Raw genomic sequence first — 19,567 nt, forward strand, 5'->3', positions numbered from 1 at the left:
GTCAAGGTAGAGACGTTACCCTGAACCACCAATCTAGCATCTCCTCCTCTTGCCTCTAATCCTAACCTTTAACTCTTAGGGATTAGTAGATGAACATGGATCTGACTCTGTATCAGAGGTTAAAGGTCAACTCTACTCACTCCAGAGTCCCGGCAGAGTGCTTACTGAAGGGCAGGATAGTGTCAGGACGGTATGACCTACAGCAGTGGCCACCAAGCCTGACCATAAGAGTGTTCTGTTCCAGCCAGAACTAAGACATCTGAGTTATCATTTACATTTTAATGTTATTTTGGTAATCTGGAACAACAACAAAAACATCACTTCCTGTTTCTCTCCCGGACCTGAGTTTGTGACCACTGCCTTGACCAATTGGCTTCTCTGACCTGTAATCAGGAAGGAAGCTGCTTGGATAGGATAGATTTATCTGGAAGGTATGGAGTAGTGAAAGCAGTATGGCGTTTTACTTACTCAGATCAATTGGGTTGAGGATCTATGAGGTGTGTAGGGAAGTTAGCCATGTTAGAGTATGGGGACTCACCCCATGTACAGTATACAGTATGACACTTTCTCTCCTCCTACTTAAATCTACAATCCCCTTACATTTTCCTGTTGTGAGGTAGCTGAGGTCATTTTAGAGAAGACCTCTTTTAACCGTTCACAAAAAAGTGGTCAGTTGGCACATGTGGACAAAAAAAAAAAAAGGGGACCATCCGAATAGCAGTCGAAACAGAAAAGTAGCCGTTCGTTCTCTCATTGCATCCCAAATGTGATACTGATTGATGAACCTGGATCCCGAAATGTATGATATCTATAGCACTATTGACTAGCCATGCAGACTGTAATAGTTCCTTTGGCCAGTGGTAGTGAATTGATGGCATCATAGCTTGTTAGCTTTCAAGTCATTTTGAGACAAGATAATGACTTGTTATACTGTACGGTACTGATATTTTTACGATCTGTGGGACTGTACGGTACTGTTATTTGTACGATCTGTGGGAAATTTTTAGGATGCCCAGGAGGCATCCTCACTAGATGCCCGAACCACCTCAACTGGCTCCTTTCGATGCAAAGGAGCAGCGGCTCTACTCCGAGTCTCTCCCGGATGACTGAACTTCTCACCAGACCTCTCAGGGAGACCCCAGCCACCCTCCGGAGAAAACTCATTTCGGCCGCTTGTATCCGTGAAAATTAGCAGTGTTGTGTTGTAACTGGACATTGATTAAAGACATCAAAATTGGATAGGCATATAATATAACTACTGTCAAAAAGACATGGGACACTTCACATCACACAAGATCAGTTTAATAAAATCCAATCCAATGCATACTGTTAGTTCACAATTGAGACCATGCTTTATTTATTTTTTTTCAAGAATACACTTTACCCATTCAAAATAAATTACTCAATAAATTAGTGGGGGATTGAAATAAATAGAGGCATATGTTACGGAACCGTTATTATACTGTACACACAGCCATGACAGAGCAAACAGGGGCCCGATGCATAGCATTCTGAAAGTGCAAAGAATCAGCCATCTGCCTTGTGCCATAGACAAAGAAATTAGTACAGAGGCCCAAATACTAAGGTGCTCAGATCAGATTTAAAGATTGACCTCGAACATGTCAGTAAAGAACATGGCACGAGAAAAGTAGAACCACTACTGTTATACATGAGATCTGACTTGCCCAGCACACTGGAATGATGTGGAGGGTTTGGGAGTGTTCTAGAATGTCCAGAAAGGAATGACAGACAGGAGGACGTGACATCATTGGGCGACTGCTCTATACTCACACACGTATTGTACATGTACACAGACGCAGATCAGATAATCCCTGGGAGCAGCGTGGCCTGGCTAGTACCACTCTGTCTGCTCTTATCTAGAATCAGGGGCACCACTACTGGCGTTGCTGGCCTCTAAGACTTCCTGCTGTCTCTGTCCTCCTAACATGTTAATCTACAGGTAGCTCTAATATTGGTCGTTAGTCTCTCATTTTAGCAAAACACCTCATCTGTCAATAAACACCTATACCCTCACTTTGAAGTCAACATATTAAAAGGCGGTACACTCACAAATAAATTAGAAAAAGATTAGCATATAAATTAGTTTATTCAGTCCAGTACAATAGGTCAACAGTCTTGTGAAAAATAGTGTCTTGCTACTGTGAATCAAAAGCCCGGGTGCCAGTCAGTCAGTTTTTTGCTCCAGCCAACCTATCATTTTCTTGACAAGGCAACAATGTAGCATTTCTAAACACTTAAATCGCTTGGACCAAAGGCTACTCAATCACAGTCCGAACCCAAAATATCCCCATAGCCTGACAACCTTATCCCAAAATACAATCATGTATATCATCCTGTCTAAAAGAGCTGCAAATAAATAAGTTAATACTGTTTTAGTTGACGTCAGGCATGGGGAGTCTGTACTTCAGCTGATGGGAGAGTGGAGCGTCGCTAACGCAGCTAATTGCAGTAAGAGTAATCAGAAGGAATGTGAGAAAGAGCGTGGAAAAAGAGGGGAGGTAGGATGAAGGGAGATAGGAAGGTTAGAGAATGGGGTGGTAGAACAATAGGAGAGAGAAGGGGGGGGGGGGGTATCCAGGAGATGTGGAGTGGCTCCCAGTGATGGGGGCGTGTAAGGTGGATGCCATGTAGGGGGGATTCAGCAGCTCTACTGGGTCTTCTTGTGCTCGTGGGGAGGAGGCTTGTCCTGAAGAGGAGGAGAGCGGAGGGGAAGAACTCATTAATTGTAACGATGGCTTGGCTGAATACTTTTGATTGTGGTTGGCTACTACGTGGGCATAGGATTATATCTGAACTAAGGCGAGGCCGCTGGTGGTGTTCTGGTTGCCCCCGTCGTAGGCGAGGCCGGTGGTGGTCTGGTTGCCCCCGTCGTAGGCTAGGCCGCCGGTGGTGGTCTGGTTGCCCCCGTCGTAGGCTAGGCCGCCGGTGGTGGTCTGGTTGCCCCCGTCGTAGGCGAGGCCACCGGTAGTGGTGGTGGTCTGGTTGCCGCCGTCGTAGGCGAGGCCGCCGGTGGTGGTCTGGTTGCTGCCGTCGTAGGCGAGGCCGCCGGTGGTCTGGTTGCCGCCGTCGTAGGCGAGGCCGCCGGTGGTGGTCTGGTTGCCGCCGTCGTAGGCGAGGCCGCCGGTGGTGGTCTGGTTGCCGCCGTCGTAGGCGAGGCCGCCGATGGTGGTCTGGTTGCCGCCGTCGTAGGCGAGGCCGGTGGTGGAGGTGGTCTGGTTGCCCCAGTCGTAGGCGAGGCCAGTGGTGGTGGTCTGGTTGCCCCCGTCGTAGGCGAGGCCGCCGGTGGTGGTCTGGTTGCCGCCGTCGTAGGCGAGGCTGCCGGTGGTGGTGGTCTGGTTGCCCCCGTCGTAGGCGAGGCCGCCGGTGGTGGTCTGGTTGCCCCCGTCGTTGGCGAGGCCGCCGGTAGTGATGGTGGTCTGGTTGCCCCCGTCGTTGGCGAGGCCGCCGGTAGTGATGGTGGTCTGGTTGCCCCCGTCGTAGGCGAGGCCGCCGGTGGTGGTCTGGTTGCCCCCGTCGTAGGCGAGGCCGCCGGTGGTGGTCTGGTTGCCCCCGTCGTAGGCAAGGCCGCCGGTGGTGGTCTGGTTGCCGCCGTCGTAGGCGAGGCTGCCGGTGGTGGTGGTCTGGTTGCCCCCGTCGTAGGCGAGGCCGCCGGTGGTGGTCTGGTTGCCCCCGTCGTAGGCGAGGCCGCCGGTAGTGATGGTGGTCTGGTTGCCCCCGTCGTAGGCGAGGCCGCCGGTGGTGGTCTGGTTGCCCCCGTCGTAGGCGAGGCCGTCGGTGGTCTGGTTGCCGCCGTCGTAGGCAAGGCCGCCGGTCGTCTTGTTGCCGCCGTCGTAGGCGAGGCCGCCGGTGGTGGTGGTCTGGTTGCCCCCGTCGTAGGCGAGGCCGTCGGTGGTGGTCTGGTTGCCGCCGTCGTAGGCAAGGCCGCCGGTCGTCTTGTTGCCGCCGTCGTAGGCGAGGCCGCCGGTGGTGGTGGTCTGGTTGCCCCCGTCGTAGGCGAGGCCGCCGGTGGTGGTCTGGTTGCCCCCGTCGTAGGCGAGGCCGCCGGTGGTGGTCTGGTTGCCGCCGTCGTAGGCGAGGCCGCCGGTGGTGGTCTGGTTGCCGCCGTCGTAGGCGAGGCCGCCGGTGGTGGTCTGGTTGCCGACGTCGTAGGCGAGGCTGCCGGTGGTGGTGGTCTGGTTGCCCCCGTCGTAGGCGAGGCCGCCGGTGGTTGTCTGGTTGCCCCCGTCGTAGGCGAGGCCGGTGGTGGTGGTCTGGTTGCCCCCGTCGTAGGCGAGGCCGCCGGTGGTGGTCTGGTTGCCCCCGTCGTAGGCGAGGCCGCCGGTGGTGGTCTGGTTGCCCCCGTCGTAGGCAAGGCTGCCAGTGGTGGTGGTCTGGTTGCCCCCATCGTAGGCGAGGCCGCCGGTGGTGGTCTGGTTGCCCCCGTCGTAGGCGAGGCCGCCGGTAGTGATGGTGGTCTGGTTGCCCCCGTCGTAGGCGAGGCCGCCGGTGGTGGTGGTCTGGTTGCCCCCATCGTAGGCGAGGCCGCCGGTGGTCTGGTTGCCCCCGTCGTAGGCGAGGCCGCCGGTAGTGATGGTGGTCTGGTTGCCCCCGTCGTAGGAGAGGCCGCCGGTGGTGGTCTGGTTGCCCCCGTCGTAGGCGAGGCCGTCGGTGTTGGTCTGGTTGCCGCCGTCGTAGGCAAGGCCGCCGGTCGTCTTGTTGCCGCCGTCGTAGGCGAGGCCGCCGGTGGTGGTCTGGTTGCCGCCGTCGTAGGCGAGGCCGCCGGTGGTCTGGTTGCCGCCGTCGTAGGCGAGGCTGCCGGTGGTGGTGGTCTGGTTGCCGCCGTCGTAGGCGAGGCCGCCGGTGGTCTGGTTGCCGCCGTCGTAGGCGAGGCCGCCGGTGGTGGTCTGGTTGCCCCCGTCGTAGGCGAGGCCGTCGGTGGTGGTCTGGTTGCCGCCGTCGTAGGCAAGGCCGCCGGTCGTCTTGTTGCCGCCGTCGTAGGCGAGGCCGCCGGTGGTGGTGGTCTGGTTGCCCCCGTCGTAGGCGAGGCCGCCGGTGGTGGTCTGGTTGCCCCCGTCGTAGGCGAGGCCGCCGGTGGTGGTCTGGTTGCCGCCGTCGTAGGCGAGGCCGCCGGTGGTGGTCTGGTTGCCCCCGTCGTAGGCGAGGCCGTCGGTGTTGGTCTGGTTGCCGCCGTCGTAGGCAAGGCCGCCGGTCGTCTTGTTGCCGCCGTCGTAGGCGAGGCCGCCGGTGGTGGTCTGGTTGCCCCCGTCGTAGGCGAGGCCGCCGGTGGTGGTCTGGTTGCCCCCGTCGTAGGCAAGGCCGCCGGTGGTGGTCTGGTTGCCGCCGTCGTAGGCGAGGCTGCCGGTGGTGGTGGTCTGGTTGCCCCCGTCGTAGGCGAGGCCGCCGGTGGTGGTCTGGTTGCCCCCGTCGTAGGCGAGGCCGCCGGTAGTGATGGTGGTCTGGTTGCCCCCGTCGTAGGCGAGGCCGCCGGTGGTGGTCTGGTTGCCCCCGTCGTAGGCGAGGCCGCCGGTGGTGGTCTGGTTGCCCCCGTCGTAGGCGAGGCCGCCGGTGGTGGTGGTCTGGTTGCCCCCGTCGTAGGCGAGGCCGCCGGTGGTGGTCTGGTTGCCCCCGTCGTAGGCGAGGCCGCCGGTGGTGGTCTGGTTGCCCCCGTCGTAGGCGAGGCCGGTGGTGGTGGTCTGGTTGCCCCCGTCGTAGGCGAGGCCGGTGGTGGTGGTCTGGTTGCCCCCGTCGTAGGCCAGGCCGGTGGTGGTCTGGTTGCCCCCGTCGTAGGCGAGGCCGCCGGTAGTGATGGTGGTCTGGTTGCCCCCGTCGTAGGCGAGGCCGCCGTTGGTGGTCTGGTTGCCGCCGTCGTAGGCGAGGCTGCCGGTGGTGGTGGTCTGGTTGGCCCCGTCATAGGCGAGGCCGGTGGTGGTGGTCTGGTTGCCCCCATCGTAAGAGAGGCCGCCGGTGGTGGTGGTCTGGTTGCCCCCGTCCCAGGCGAGGCCGCCGGTGGTGGTCTGGTTGCCGCCGTCGTAGGCGAGGCCGCCGGTGGTGGTCTGGTTGCCCCCGTCGTAGGCGAGGCCGCCGGTGGTGGTCTGGTTGCCCCCGTCGTAGGCGAGGCCGCCGGTGGTGGTCTGGTTGCCCCCGTCGTAGGCGAGGCCGCCGGTGGTGGTCTGGTTGCCCCCGTCGTAGGCGAGGCCGCCGGTGGTGGTCTGGTTGCCCCCGTCGTAGGCGAGGCCGCCGGTGGTGGTCTGGTTGCCCCCGTCGTAGGCGAGGCCGGTGGTGGTGGTCTGGTTGCCCCCATCGTAAGAGAGGCCGCCGGTGGTGGTCTGGTTGCCCCCGTCCCAGGCGAGGCCACCGCCGGTGGTCTGGTTGCTGCCGTCGTTGGCGAGGCCCTCGTACTCGTCCCCTCTGGCGAGGCTTTTCAGGTCTGTTGCTGCTTCATGGTAGATTAGAGGGTGGAAGCCCGACTCCACTTGGTTTGTCTCCAAGTACACTTGGGAGGAAGGGGAAAACGTATGATAAAGCTCAACCATGTACTAATCTGAACTTTTAAGCATTGTACAGGACTTTCTCCCTCGTGGGGGAAATTGTTTTGCATCAGAATCAAAAATGATAGGAATACATGTCAGAACAATGGCAGCAGGTACAGTATAAGACTTCCTGTTAGTTCAGGCCCCATTTGCATGGACTATTGGAATGGAATGCCTTTTTTAGGAAGAAATGCCAGTGGTGAATGCGTTTGTCATGGTGTAGGAAATGTCCTAATGAATGTTGCATAGAGGGGGATTAGCCAGTTTCAGATCTGAAAAGGACAAGTCTTACCTTCATCTTGTTTGCCTTCATATTCATCGATTATTTTAAGAAGTTCAAAGGCGTGCTTTATGGAATCATGATCATAGAGGGGCACTACAAACAAAAAAGGAGCATGTAGGTTAGTCTGGTATCAGTCATATATAGCCACCGACTCGTGTATGAATCAACCTTTGAAGAATTTCCTTACAGTTCACCTTGTTACATGTCAGGTCATTGCAACATACGGGGCAACCAGATGAAGTGCATTACTACCATATGAGAAATCCAACTTACTGTCATGTCTCAACATGTCCAAAGAGGGTTTATATTCAATGGAGTTTCCAGTAGGGTAACAAGAACCTGTAGAGTTCATACAAAAGTTAGACCATATGCCTAATAAAAATGAGTAGTGACAGATCCCATTATCCATTGAAGCCATCTCAACAGACCCCCAACAGATCACTCAGTACTCAATACTATAACAAACACCAACCTTTGAGGACGCAAACAGCCAGCACCAGGGTCATCAACACCCTCACTGCTTCCATGATGCAACCTTCTGTCACAAAAACACAATATCTTCCCATAGTATTTCCAAGGCTTTTATAGCTTGCCATGGGCACTTGACTCCAATTACACACCTGAGGCTTATTACAATCAATTAAGTACCTTAACTGCCTTGTCCAATTGGTACCCAAAGCTCTGATCTCGGTTTGGGTTGGTCGTTTTGGTCATGATTATAAAGGCTATGAGTGATTTAGCTGATCTGAAAGTAAAAAATAACCAACCTTCAAATCTTTAAAATTAGGAACAAAAATACATTTTGGCTGAGGATTAATTTCTCACTGGGGATTGATATGTGAAATGTTTGAAAATGACACAAAGTGGACAACATTGGCCAAAATAGACCGTGAAATAGGCTGTTGGCACCCAATTGAACCCTGACTCTGTGTGCCTGTGCAGGGCTCCTGGCTAGTGGAAGTCCCTTGACTGGAGGGCTTCCCCGTGGATGTGACACCTAGCATTCAAGAGAGACTGAGTGGCGTCACGGATGTCCTGTCGCGCATCTCCAAGCTGGTCGCAGAGGATCTGGAGAAGGCTGTGTGTGCAGCAGTGGGCCAGGACAAGCAAGGTGACCTGACCTGACCTCCATGTCTGACCTGACCTCTCCCTTCTTCCTACATTCATAACAAAACTCTCTTTCCTTCTCCTGTCAAATCTACACCCCTCTCTGTCCTGAGTCTACCTTCTCTCATCTCTCTCTCTCCTCCCCAGGCTCCCCCCAGGATAAGCGTCCTGTCCTGGCTGTGGTTCCCAGCCCGGTGGCCCCATGTCGGGCTGCAGGGAAGGAAGGACTCAATGCATGTAAGTTGTTCTGTCATTCCTAAAAGAGGGAATTTCACTCACGTTTCGCCTTTGAAACTAAGAACTTGTTTGGTTTGTAAATAGATTACTTAATCCATCCAGCTCTAACCCACTACCCCTGTGGATTTGTATAGTTCTGACATGACATTGACATACAGTGTATACATACACATTATAGAATACACTGCACATACAGTAGGTGAGTTAAATTCTATTTTGGGATGTCTGACCCCAGGGTTCAGGGGATGAATATGCAGCTCAGCCATGTCATTGACTCATTGAACCCCCCAGACCGCTGCTCCCTGACCTTCGACCCCCGCACGGCCAACGGTCACCTGCTCCTCTCCCAGGAGAACCGGCGAGCGGAGCACCTGACCTCTGGGCCATGCCCCTTTCCCGCCCACGAGGCCCGCTTCGACCACACCTGGCAGGTGCTGTGCTTCCAGAGCTTCACCCACGGGCAGCACTACTGGGAGCTGGAGGTGTCCAAGCCCTGGGCCTACTTGGGGGTAAGTGGGGAGCGAGGGTCGGCATGGAACTTCTGTCATTGTGTCAAGTTATCTGGGTGGTTTCCCAGACGCAGACTATAAATGACTCTCATTGGAAGGAGGTTTATTTTATTTCACCTTTATTTATCTGGGGGAACCCATTGAGATGATGGTCTCATTTTCGATGGTGCCATCGTCTAGGGGCACCATCGTCTAGGATAATGCTTTGTCTGTGTTGGAAACAAAGATAAAACGAGTCTCTCCCTAGGCAGTCTGCGTCATCCAGGACCAGGAGAGATCAGAAACCTGATGTCACGTGTGTCCCTCCAACCAACCTCACCCTCCGTCCTTCTCTCCCCAAGGTGACCTACGAGGGCATCCCCAGGAAGGAGAAGGGAAAAAGGTGCATGGTGGGAATGAACGAGCTGTCGTGGAGCCTGCAGCTGGACGAGCGGCAGCTGAGCGCTTGGCACAACGGGCGCCGGGAGACGCTGGCGGGTCACAGCCAGCACTCTCGCATCGGAATACTGCTGGACTACGAGGCCGGAACGCTGACGTACTACGGTGACAGCCAGACCAGGCTGCACACCTTCCACTGTGCCTTCACCCAGGAACTGTTCCCCGCCTGCTGGATAGGAGAGGGCGTCAGCATCACACTCTGCTCCACATAACTGACCACTGCACAGACGGGAAGGGAACTGAGGGCAGTGGCTTCACTTGCTTACTGTAAAGAAAGCAAATACAACAGACTTTGTTGACTTCAGGCTGGTCAAGGTAGAGACGTTACCCTGAACCACCAATCTAGCATCTCCTCCTCTTGCCTCTAATCCTAACCTTTAACTCTTAGGGATTAGTAGATGAACATGGATCTGACTCTGTATCAGAGGTTAAAGGTCAACTCTACTCACTCCAGAGTCCCGGCAGATGGCTTACTGAAGGGCAGGATAGTGTCAGGACGCTATGACCTACAGCAGTGGCCACCAGGCCTGACCATAAGAGTGTTCTGTTCCAGCCAGAACTAAGACATCTGAGTTATCATTTACATTTTAATGTTATTTTAGTAATCTGGAACAACAACAAAAACATCACTTCCTGTTTCTCTCCCGGACCTGAGTTTGTGACCACTGCCTTGACCAATTGGCTTCTCTGACCTGTAATCAGGAAGGAAGCTGCTTGGATAGGATAGATTTATCTGGAAGGTATAGAGTAGTGAAAGCAGTATGGCGTTTTACTTACTCAGATCAATTGGGTTGAGGATCTATGAGGTGTGTAGGGAAGTTAGCCATGTTAGAGTATGGGGACTCACCCCATGTACAGTATACAGTATGACACTTTCTCTCCTCCTATACTTAAATCTACAATCCCCTGACATTTTCCTGTTGTGAGGTAGCTGAGGTCATTTTAGAGAAGACCTCTTTTAACCGTTCACAAAAAAGTGGTCAGTTGGCACATGTGGACAAAAAAAAAAAAAGGGGACCATCCGAATAGCAGTCGAAACAGAAAAGTAGCCGTTCGTTCTCTCATTGCATCCCAAATGTGATACTGATTGATGAACCTGGATCCCGAAATGTATGATATCTATAGCACTATTGACTAGCCATGCAGACTGTAATAGTTCCTTTGGCCAGTGGTAGTGAATTGATGGCATCATAGCTTGTTAGCTTTCAAGTCATTTTGAGACAAGATAATGACTTGTTATACTGTACGGTACTGATATTTTTACGATCTGTGGGACTGTACGGTACTGTTATTTGTACGATCTGTGGGAAATTTTTAGGATGCCCAGGAGGCATCCTCACTAGATGCCCGAACCACCTCAACTGGCTCCTTTCGATGCAAAGGAGCAGCGGCTCTACTCCGAGTCTCTCCCGGATGACTGAACTTCTCACCAGACCTCTCAGGGAGACCCCAGCCACCCTCCGGAGAAAACTCATTTCGGCCGCTTGTATCCGTGAAAATTAGCAGTGTTGTGTTGTAACTGGACATTGATGAAAGACATCAAAATTGGATAGGCATATAATATAACTACTGTCAAAAAGACATGGGACACTTCACATCACACAAGATCAGTTTAATAAAATCCAATCCAATGCATACTGTTAGTTCACAATTGAGACCATGCTTTATTTATTTATTTTTTTCAAGAATACACTTTACCCATTCAAAATAAATTACTCAATAAATTAGTGGGGGATTGAAATAAATAGAGGCATATGTTACGGAACCGTTATTATACTGTACACACAGCCATGACAGAGCAAACAGGGGCCCGATGCATAGCATTCTGAAAGTGCAAAGAATCAGCCATCTGCCTTGTGCCATAGACAAAGAAATTAGTACAGAGAGGCCCAAATACTAAGGTGCTCAGATCAGATTTAAAGATTGACCTCGAACATGTCAGTAAAGAACATGGCACGAGAAAAGTAGAACCACTACTGTTATACATGAGAAGATCATCCGACTTGCCCAGCACACTGGAATGATGTGGAGGGTTTGGGAGTGTTCTAGAATGTCCAGAAAAGAATGACAGACAGGAGGACGTGACATCATTGGGCGACTGCTCTATACTCACACACACTCACACACGTATTGTACATGTACACAGACGCAGATCAGATAATCCCTGGGAGCAGCGTGGCCTGGCTAGTACCACTCTGTCTGCTCTAATCTAGAATCAGGGGGCACCACTACTGGCGCTGCTGGCCTCTAAGACTTCCTGCTGTCTCTGTCCTCCTAACATGTTAATCTACACCCCACCCTGCGCTAATCTACAGGTAGCTCTAATATTGGTCGTTAGTCTCACTCATTTTAGCAAGACACCTCATCTGTCAATAAACACCTATACCCTCACTTTGAAGTCAACATATTAAAAGGCTGTACACTCACAAATAAATTAGAAAAATAAAACAATGCATTTTGCTTGCCCCTGGAAAGATTAGCATATAAATTACTTTATTCAGTCCAGTACAATAGGTCAACAGTCTTATGAAAAATAGTGTCTTGCTACTGTGAATCAAAAGCCCGGGTGCCAGTCAGTCAGTTTTTTGCTCCAGCCAACCTATCATTGTCTTGACAAGGCAACAATGTAGCATTTCTAAACACTTAAATCGCTTGGACCAAAGGCTACTCAATCACAGTCCAAACCCAAAATATCCCCATAGCCTGACAACCTTATCCCAAAATACAATCATATATATCATCCTGTCTAAAAGAGCTGCAAATAAATAGGTTAATACTGTTTTAGTTGACGTCAGGCATGGGGAGTCTGTACTTCAGCTGATGGGAGAGTGGAGCGTCGCTAACGCAGCTAATTGCAGTCAGAGTAATCAGAAGGAATGTGAGAAAGAGCGTGGAAAAAGAGGGGAGGTAGGATGAAGGGAGATAGGAAGGTTAGAGAATGGGGTGGTAGAACAATAGGAGAGAGAAGGGGGGGGGGGGGGTATCCAGGAGATTGGGAGTGGCTCCCAGTGATGGGGGCGTGTAAGGTGGATGCCATGTAGGGGGGGATTCAGCAGCTCTACTGGGTCTTCTTGTCCTCGGGGGGAGAGTAGGGAGGAGGCTTGTCCTGAAGAGGAGGAGGGCGGAGAGGAAGAACACTCATTAATTGTAACGATGGCTTGGCTGAATACTTTGATTGTGGTTGGCTACTACGTGGGCATTGGATTATATCTGAACAAGTGATGCTTTAGATTTCCCATGTGAAGGGTACAGCTGTAAGCGCTTGTGTACTGGTCTGACTGAACAGGAGGGCCCTGCTTCACTTCTACGGGACAGTGGGAGTGAGTTCAGCCTCCACAAAACGTTGCAAAATGTTTATTGAAAAGGAAACTAGTGTGGGTTATGCAAGCGTTGCACCTATGGCATCTGAGAAGATGCGGCGGGGTTTCAATATCCGTCTGCTGGTTGGGTAACACCTCTGACACATTCACCAAACTAGAGAAAACCTGCCTCAAAGCCTGTTGCGCACTGTTTCGAGGAAACATGTCTTTCAACCAGAAAAGCGTAGCAAAACGGTGTACAACGTTTTCCGATTGAACTCACCCTGGTTCACACCGTTTTTAGATTGAACTCACCCTGGCTGTCTCATTTGTTCCCTGCTGCTTAGTGTCTGTGCTAAGCCCTGCTCTGTTCTCATTGGCTGTTCTGAGCCCTGCTCTGTTCTCATTGGCTGTTCTGAGCCCTGCTCTGTTCTGATTGCGCTGGATGCTGACTTGGCCTCACTCTCCTTCCTGCTCCAAGGCCAGAAGCATTTGTGGAACGGTCCCAAAGTCATTAACTAAGCAGTTCTATATGAGGTGAAATGGTGAGATGTGTCAAACAGGCTTACCTGTGGTAGGTAAACATGTGTGGGAGGGAGCGTGGCACAGCTGGCACTGGCTGCTGCCTCCGCTGCTTTGGCCTCCGCTGGGAGGAAGACAGTGAGAAGAGGGAGGGAGAGAGGGAGAAGGAGAACAGCATTAATTAAATACAAGCTTGGGTGCATGGGAGGATTCCTTGCATTGATCACTGTAAGAGTTGTCTTATGAGATGGAGCTGGGGAGTGTAAAGTGAGAGAAAAATATGTCTGCCGAAGGTGTAGCGAGGAGGACTCACCTGCAGGTGTGGAGGGGAGGTCTGGATCGTGGGGGGGCTGCTGGCCCAGGGGCGCAGAGTAGGGGGGAGGGGGCATGTAAGCCGCAGGCCCGTCAAATGCTGGGGGGCTGGGGTAGAATCCACCTGGAGAGGAGTAAGAGTCAGTCCCCAATCCCATTGCGTGTTGGTGGTGTGGTTTCATGAAGGTACACAAAGAATCCAAACATGCAAGGCACACAGAATCTCAATGGATTCGTATTATCATACCAAACACGCATCACAACATCAATATGACTCAGTAGGATATGGACCGTTGCAATGTGTTTGTGCAGCTAGGAAGACAGTGCTGTATTGGGTGCCAGTACCGGCTGGGGGTGGGCTGGGGTAGGAGTACCCTGGTGGGGGTCCGGCAGGGTACATTCCGTTGGCAGGGGGAGGGGGGTAAGCGTAGGCTCCGTTAGCCATGTAGGGACAGCCTCCGAACCCACCAGTCACAGGCTGCCCTCTAGACGCTACAGAGATTGGGGGAAGCAGGTGAATACTGTTGACGGCATCTTTCCATTTTACTGTATGTCTTTCCCTTTTGAATTCAATAGATCTGTATGAAAGACTTCACACATTACATTACATTGAAAACTGTAGATTATGTGACTGTTGCACAGGGCTGTCTCTACCTTGTGCTGCCACCTGGAGCATGTACTGGCCAAACTCTATGGCTCCTCCTGCAGCAAAGACCATCTTAAAGGTGACAGACCCCTCCCAGCCTCCTGAAATAGATGGGGGGAGGACAGCTTTAATACAACAATATTATCTGTGAATTGAATTAGGGCAGGCTAGTGCTAGGAAACACACAGTTTAGACCTCAAAGCACACACAGTCATGTACAGTACATACACTCCATCTCATAAAACCAAAACTCTCTCTCTCTCTCTCACACACACACACACACCTCTCTCACAAACACGCACACACACCTACCTCCAGGCTCAGCGCTGACAGTGCCTTTGATGTAGTTGGCCCCCAGGACGGGCTGTTTGACCTCACAGCCCTTCATCAGATAGAAGGGCATCATGAAGGACTGCAGAGCGTCCCGCCCCTTGGCCAGGAAAATCACCTGAGGACAGACAACAACCGCCGCCTCAGCAGTCAGCCCACACTTCAGCTGTCAATCGATCACATCATTGGACTGAGCCAAGACTGTGCCCTGTGTCCCCTCCATACGTGCTGTAACGATGTGAACGTAGTGTAGGTCCCTAGAGACTGGGCCTCTGGCCTACCCTGTAGGGAGTCATGTAGATGCTGCCCTTCTTACTCTTGCGGAAGGCATCGGGGAGGGAGTCCGCATCACAGAAGACCAGCTCCACATTCTCATAGTTCATCAGAACACTAGTCACACATACACACACACAAACACACAGGTGAATAAATGGCAGAATCCTATTATCAATTTCTTCAACATTGTGTTCATTTTATCTACTGTATAGTCACAACTGAATGTAGGCTATGTGTTTAGATTAGATGAAGCAGAGATCCCTGATTGGTCCAATCTACAGTATAGGCTAAACTAACTGGTCTGTGGCATAAACTAAGAGAGGAACCATTGCATCATGGTCATTGTGCAACTGTCCAGTCCGTCAGTTGCCAAACATACCTCGCTTCCAGTAATAGCTATAATAGGATTACAGGTGCACTGCTGTCAGCCGAGGATGGCTGACGTTATACCTACAATAATAGGTTTACCTGCCTGGACCACGTCAATCAGAAACGTAACGTTATCTCGAATGTTCTGGAAACGGTCAGCTGATATAGATCTCTGTGGCCTAGTTAGCAACGCAGTAACGTTATCACACCTCTCTTTGGTATTTAGCTCACGTTAGCTATAAACGCTAGTCGACTGGCTAGCTAGCTAACGTTACGGTAGTTGACTAGTTAAAGTATCACAGCCAATAGAAGCATAATGGTGCAGTACTACCCATCTGCTAGTCTAGTGCTAAGGTTACCTGGCTAACTGCGTTTTCTTCCTCCTTGACAATCATCATCGCTAGTTTTCACGTTAGCTACTTTCTGACAATCGTCAATCACGCCAGGCACTGCGGTCAGGTAGCCCAACAAGCTTTGAAAGAGCAAGCATATGCTATATGTGACTTGCAAGGTAGCGACACAGTTCAGACGCCAATAGCCTAGCCAGCTAACGTTAGTGCTAGCTTGGGCTGCAGCTGCTAGCTAGTTGATGGCACGGTGGCTGTTGTGATATTGCGGCTGCGACACTATAAGGCTAACTATGTTACCTTTCACTATTATTGATGATAACCCCACCGGATTCCGAGTTGTTCTTATTCAGAGCCATTGCAATGTACGAACGAAGTCTCGAAACGAATTGGACCAAATGTGAGGTTGTCTCTAGTCCGCTGCTCCACTTTCGCTGCTCTGTTGTGATGCTGGCGATGCGCACCTGCACTTCCTGCATGCGTCACGCCCACACGATGATGTCATGCTCGATATGCACCTGCACTTCCTGCATGCGTCACGCCCACACGATGATGTCATGCTCGGCTATATTTCGCCGTAATCCGCCATTGACAGTGAACAGTTATTCCAATGTATGTCAATGTATCATTGTGGACGGTGAAGTGTTTGGATTGCAAACTTTTGGTGACTAGTTAAAGTCTGAATCATGAATTGATGTACAATAAAATATGTTTTTCAGCTGACAGAGGAGTGCAGGTGAGCTCATGAGTGTTGACGCTACCCTCTGGGACGCAGGTGTACAAATCAGCCTACGCGTCCCAGTGGGGGCTCACTATACTATCTACTGTAGACTACGTGTATTCACACAGCGGAGGCATTTGTCTTGTAAGTATGTGACAAGAATTAATAACCATGAACATACCCCCCCCCCCCCCCTTGTGAAGGGAGTCATTTAGATCCAACATCATTTAATTGATAGGCATATGATTTTTTTTCACTCCCACACACATAGATAATCAGTTGTGTGCATGCATGTGTTTCTGTCTGTCTGCCTGCCTGCCAGCATCACCATAGTACTTTTGAGGTCAATGCAGCCCTCCATCTCTGCAAAGCATGTGGTTCATTCAGAGAAACCCCTCTCTTTTACTGTGAGTGCACCCTGTCTCATTCAGGGTTAATCCCAGTCACTATATAACTGTATCTCTATAGTATAGGTCATAGGTTTTAGAATCTGATGTGTGTGTGTGGCAGGGGATGGTGATGGGGGGGAGGAGGGGGGGGGGGGTCGGTTGTTACAGCAGGAGAGAGTGACAAACAAAAGTAGGCTTACTGAATAAAAAAGAAGCAGAAAAGGCCTAGTATGCATAGTTTACCTAATATAGTAATAATAATAAACAAGTGAAATATGTAAAGGAATATAAAGCAGCTAGCAGCTACCAAGTCCAAAGTCCCTTCCAGGGTCGTTATTGAGCTGGGGAAGACAGCTTTCTCATGCTCTGCACCCACAAATTGGAACACCTTGCAAAATCTTGTGGGCTAGAGGTGCACTCAGTGACCCTGGTGACAGATGTGTTTAAGGAGGAACGTAGGTAAGTGTTTCCCTTAGTTTTCAGAGAAATGTGACACAGCATGGGCGATTGCCAGATGTAATGTGTTGCGGTTGCGACAAGCCCAGAACTGTAGAGCCCATATCAGAACAGAACGATCAACCATCCATGGCTCTCCATGGTGCACTGAGAGATCTAACAGAAGCTTAAAGGGATTGATAGGGAGTGGACGTTGTTACAAATGTATCTTTGTGAAATTGTGCCTCTGCCTGTGCATCTAGAAAGAGAGAGAGAGAGAAAGAGCGAGAGAGATGACATTTACACAAGAAATGGAGAAACAGTTGCAAGTCACAGTTACCACCTTCTACAGGAAGTGATGACTTCCGGGCTGCTGTGCGTGTGAGTTTGTGCTGCGACGTCTACACACACTGCATGCTGCCTCTCCACACAGGGGTTGGTTGTCTACCACCAGCACCATGATGGCGACTGAAGATGGGCTCACCACGACCGAGGACAACGTCCTCCAACCACCTGATCAGGCAAGGACCAAGAAGTGTGTTGTTCACATACATAGCACCTGTTTGAATGTGTATTTTTGTTTTGGGGTTCACTATTCAAAGCTTCTTGGTATGGCAGTTTGGCAATGATGACCTGAACTGATGCTGTGGTCAAAATACTTAAGACATTTTCTAGTGTCCGTGTGGTATTGGAGTGTCATCGTGTTTTGCAGAGAAAAGTGTTTTTCTTTAATGATGTCTATATAAAATAAAGTGTTAAATACACATATAGCAGTGGGTGCGTGCCTTTAAAGAGTGAGCCTCTAACAACCACACAAACAAGGGAGAAGGGTCCTTCAATGAAGCTTATGGCTCTGAACAAATTGATTTCATTTCAATATTCTGCTACTGTAAGACTGTTGACTGTTGTTTTGCTTTACAAACAGTCCATGTTGTATTTTTAGAGAGGCCATTGTGACCATAAGTCATTCACTTCAGCTTTTTCCCTTCTCTACGAGCCACCAGTGTGTGTGTGTGTGTGTGTGTGTTTGTGTGTATGTAGGCGTGTGTGTGTGTGTGTGTGTGTGTGTGTGTGTGTATGTTGGTGTGTATGTGCATGAGTGTGTGGGGGGGTGGGGGGTAGAACCGGTACAGAAGGTTCTCTTTCATCTCATCCCCAGTTCTGTGTTTGCCTAATTTCCGTTTGTTGGAGTTTCCTTATTGGCGGTGATGAGGAAATCCCCCAGATAACTGAGACCAATGTGTTGACTGTCACCCTGTTATTTGCGTGGGATTGTTCCACTGTAAAAGCCCTGATGTTTTTAAGGTCATCTTCACTGTGTTGTGTCATTTAGAATAATAGAGGTAAATTCCATCAACATGTGCTCGGCTGTCAGTGTAGTGTGCTGTCTGTTTTGAGTGTGACTTGGCTATAACACTTTTATCTCCATGCAGACTCAAAGCTCGCCAGGACACAGACAGGTGAGGAGAACATCACTCTCCAATTCAGCCTCACATTCTAGATACATGCCCGACGTCTGTACTGAATACACATTCGTTGTATCTTGTTACTCTCCCTCTCTCTGTCTGTCTTTCTCTTTGTCTCACTCAAGGGCCTCCCTGGCCATATCAGGAAACTGGGGGTGACTCGAAGGCTGAAAGAAAGGAGGGTCAGTCTTATCTTTGAAATGCTGTGGTGCAACTTAAACTTGATCTTTCAAAATCAATCAATCAATCAAAGCTTTATTTGGACCATATCCTTCCACAGAGTATAATTATAATCAAATTATAAAATGCGGTCTGGTTAGAGCACACACACACACACACACACACACACACACACACACACACACACACACACACACACGCATACACACACACAAACACACACCAGTGGATAACAGAATAAGTAACAGTGACTTGTTTTCCCAGGACTGGAAGGAGGATGAAGACCCAAAGGAGAGGGAGAGAAGACATAAGGAGCAAGAGGTAGCTAGCTACAGTACCACCATCACACACCAAAGCATATCACTCAAAACAAATATATGGTTTATTTCCTCATAGTAATACATCCTTAAACAAGCATGATTTTCCACTCGAAAGTTCTAGTCCACTCCCACGCGATCTGAGCGCCTCCTTCCTCTCTCCTTCCTCTCTCCTTCCTCGCTCTCTCGTCTTCTCCGGTCCCCCCATCTCAGCTGAAGCCCCTGTATAAAGAACTTCTGTACACCATCGCCCACAAGCTGGGCAAGCCAGCCTCGGGGGAGGTCTTCACTGACAGCCAGCTCCACGATTACTTACAGCAGGTTAGCACACACACACACATGCATGCACACACACACGTACACACGCACGCACTCAAACACACACACACTCAGGTAGGGCTGATATTTTACTAGTCTGATATTTTACTCCTGTCAAACATCTTTCTATCGACCAGGCGTTCTCCATGACCGAGTCGGAGCACAGGAGTCTGGTGGACAGAGTCATGACTACACAGGTGAGCCCCGAGCCTCAGGGATTATTATCCTCATACACAGCATCAAAACATCCCAGAAATATGTTGAGTTACAATCAATGTCTACCCCCGCTACAGCCTCCAGTGTACTGTCTGATGGCCACGGTGAAGGAGGCCAAGGGCATCCTGGGAAAAGATGTCAGCGGTACGCTCACAGATCTGTAGACCAAACACAGCCGCTCAAATACACCCCTTCAGAATCACTGAGACTTAAGTTAAAATTGTAACGCCGGCTGGCACAAGCCATGGCCTTGTACTCGGGTTAGAAAAGGAATGTTGAGCTTGTTCAGCAACTGTGCTGTCCCCTCAGCAGAAGTGACT

General features: G+C 50.9%; 2 protein-coding genes and 1 pseudogene across 3 annotated transcripts in view; 2 read left to right on the forward strand and 1 right to left on the reverse strand.

The window, feature by feature from the left end:
- Nucleotides 1-6,622: 6,622 nt before the first annotated feature.
- On the forward strand, nucleotides 6,623-9,316 carry LOC311323791 (E3 ubiquitin-protein ligase TRIM65-like; annotated as a pseudogene). Its single transcript has 5 exons — nucleotides 6,623-6,643; nucleotides 7,756-7,924; nucleotides 8,068-8,157; nucleotides 8,449-8,666; nucleotides 9,008-9,316. The product of its transcript is annotated as an E3 ubiquitin-protein ligase TRIM65-like (transcript).
- A 1,466-nt stretch (nucleotides 9,317-10,782) lies between these two features.
- On the reverse strand, nucleotides 10,783-15,648 carry wbp2 (WW domain binding protein 2). The gene is made up of 8 exons (XM_084456717.1): nucleotides 15,506-15,648; nucleotides 14,495-14,603; nucleotides 14,196-14,331; nucleotides 13,892-13,984; nucleotides 13,583-13,729; nucleotides 13,239-13,361; nucleotides 12,973-13,049; nucleotides 10,783-12,210 (listed from the first exon to the last, which is right to left on the reverse strand). The coding sequence occupies exons 1-8, from the start codon at nucleotides 15,562-15,564 to the stop codon at nucleotides 12,163-12,165; spliced, it is 792 nt and encodes a 263-aa protein (XP_084312843.1). The 5' UTR covers nucleotides 15,565-15,648; the 3' UTR covers nucleotides 10,783-12,162.
- Nucleotides 15,649-17,208: 1,560 nt separating this feature from the next.
- unc13d (unc-13 homolog D (C. elegans)) overlaps nucleotides 17,209-19,567 on the forward strand; it is a gene marked incomplete at its 5' end in the record, with an annotated part of 15,747 nt that continues 13,388 nt past the window's right edge. The window contains 6 exons of the mRNA XM_084456090.1: nucleotides 17,209-17,271; nucleotides 18,342-18,398; nucleotides 18,661-18,717; nucleotides 18,927-19,034; nucleotides 19,169-19,228; nucleotides 19,325-19,391. Coding sequence (XP_084312216.1) covers nucleotides 17,209-17,271; nucleotides 18,342-18,398; nucleotides 18,661-18,717; nucleotides 18,927-19,034; nucleotides 19,169-19,228; nucleotides 19,325-19,391 — 412 coding nt within the window. The remainder of the gene's footprint in view (nucleotides 17,272-18,341; nucleotides 18,399-18,660; nucleotides 18,718-18,926; nucleotides 19,035-19,168; nucleotides 19,229-19,324; nucleotides 19,392-19,567) is intronic.

Source organism: Borostomias antarcticus (genome assembly GCF_949987555.1).
Source record: "Borostomias antarcticus genome assembly, chromosome: 22".
NCBI lineage: Eukaryota > Metazoa > Chordata > Actinopteri > Stomiiformes > Stomiidae > Borostomias > Borostomias antarcticus.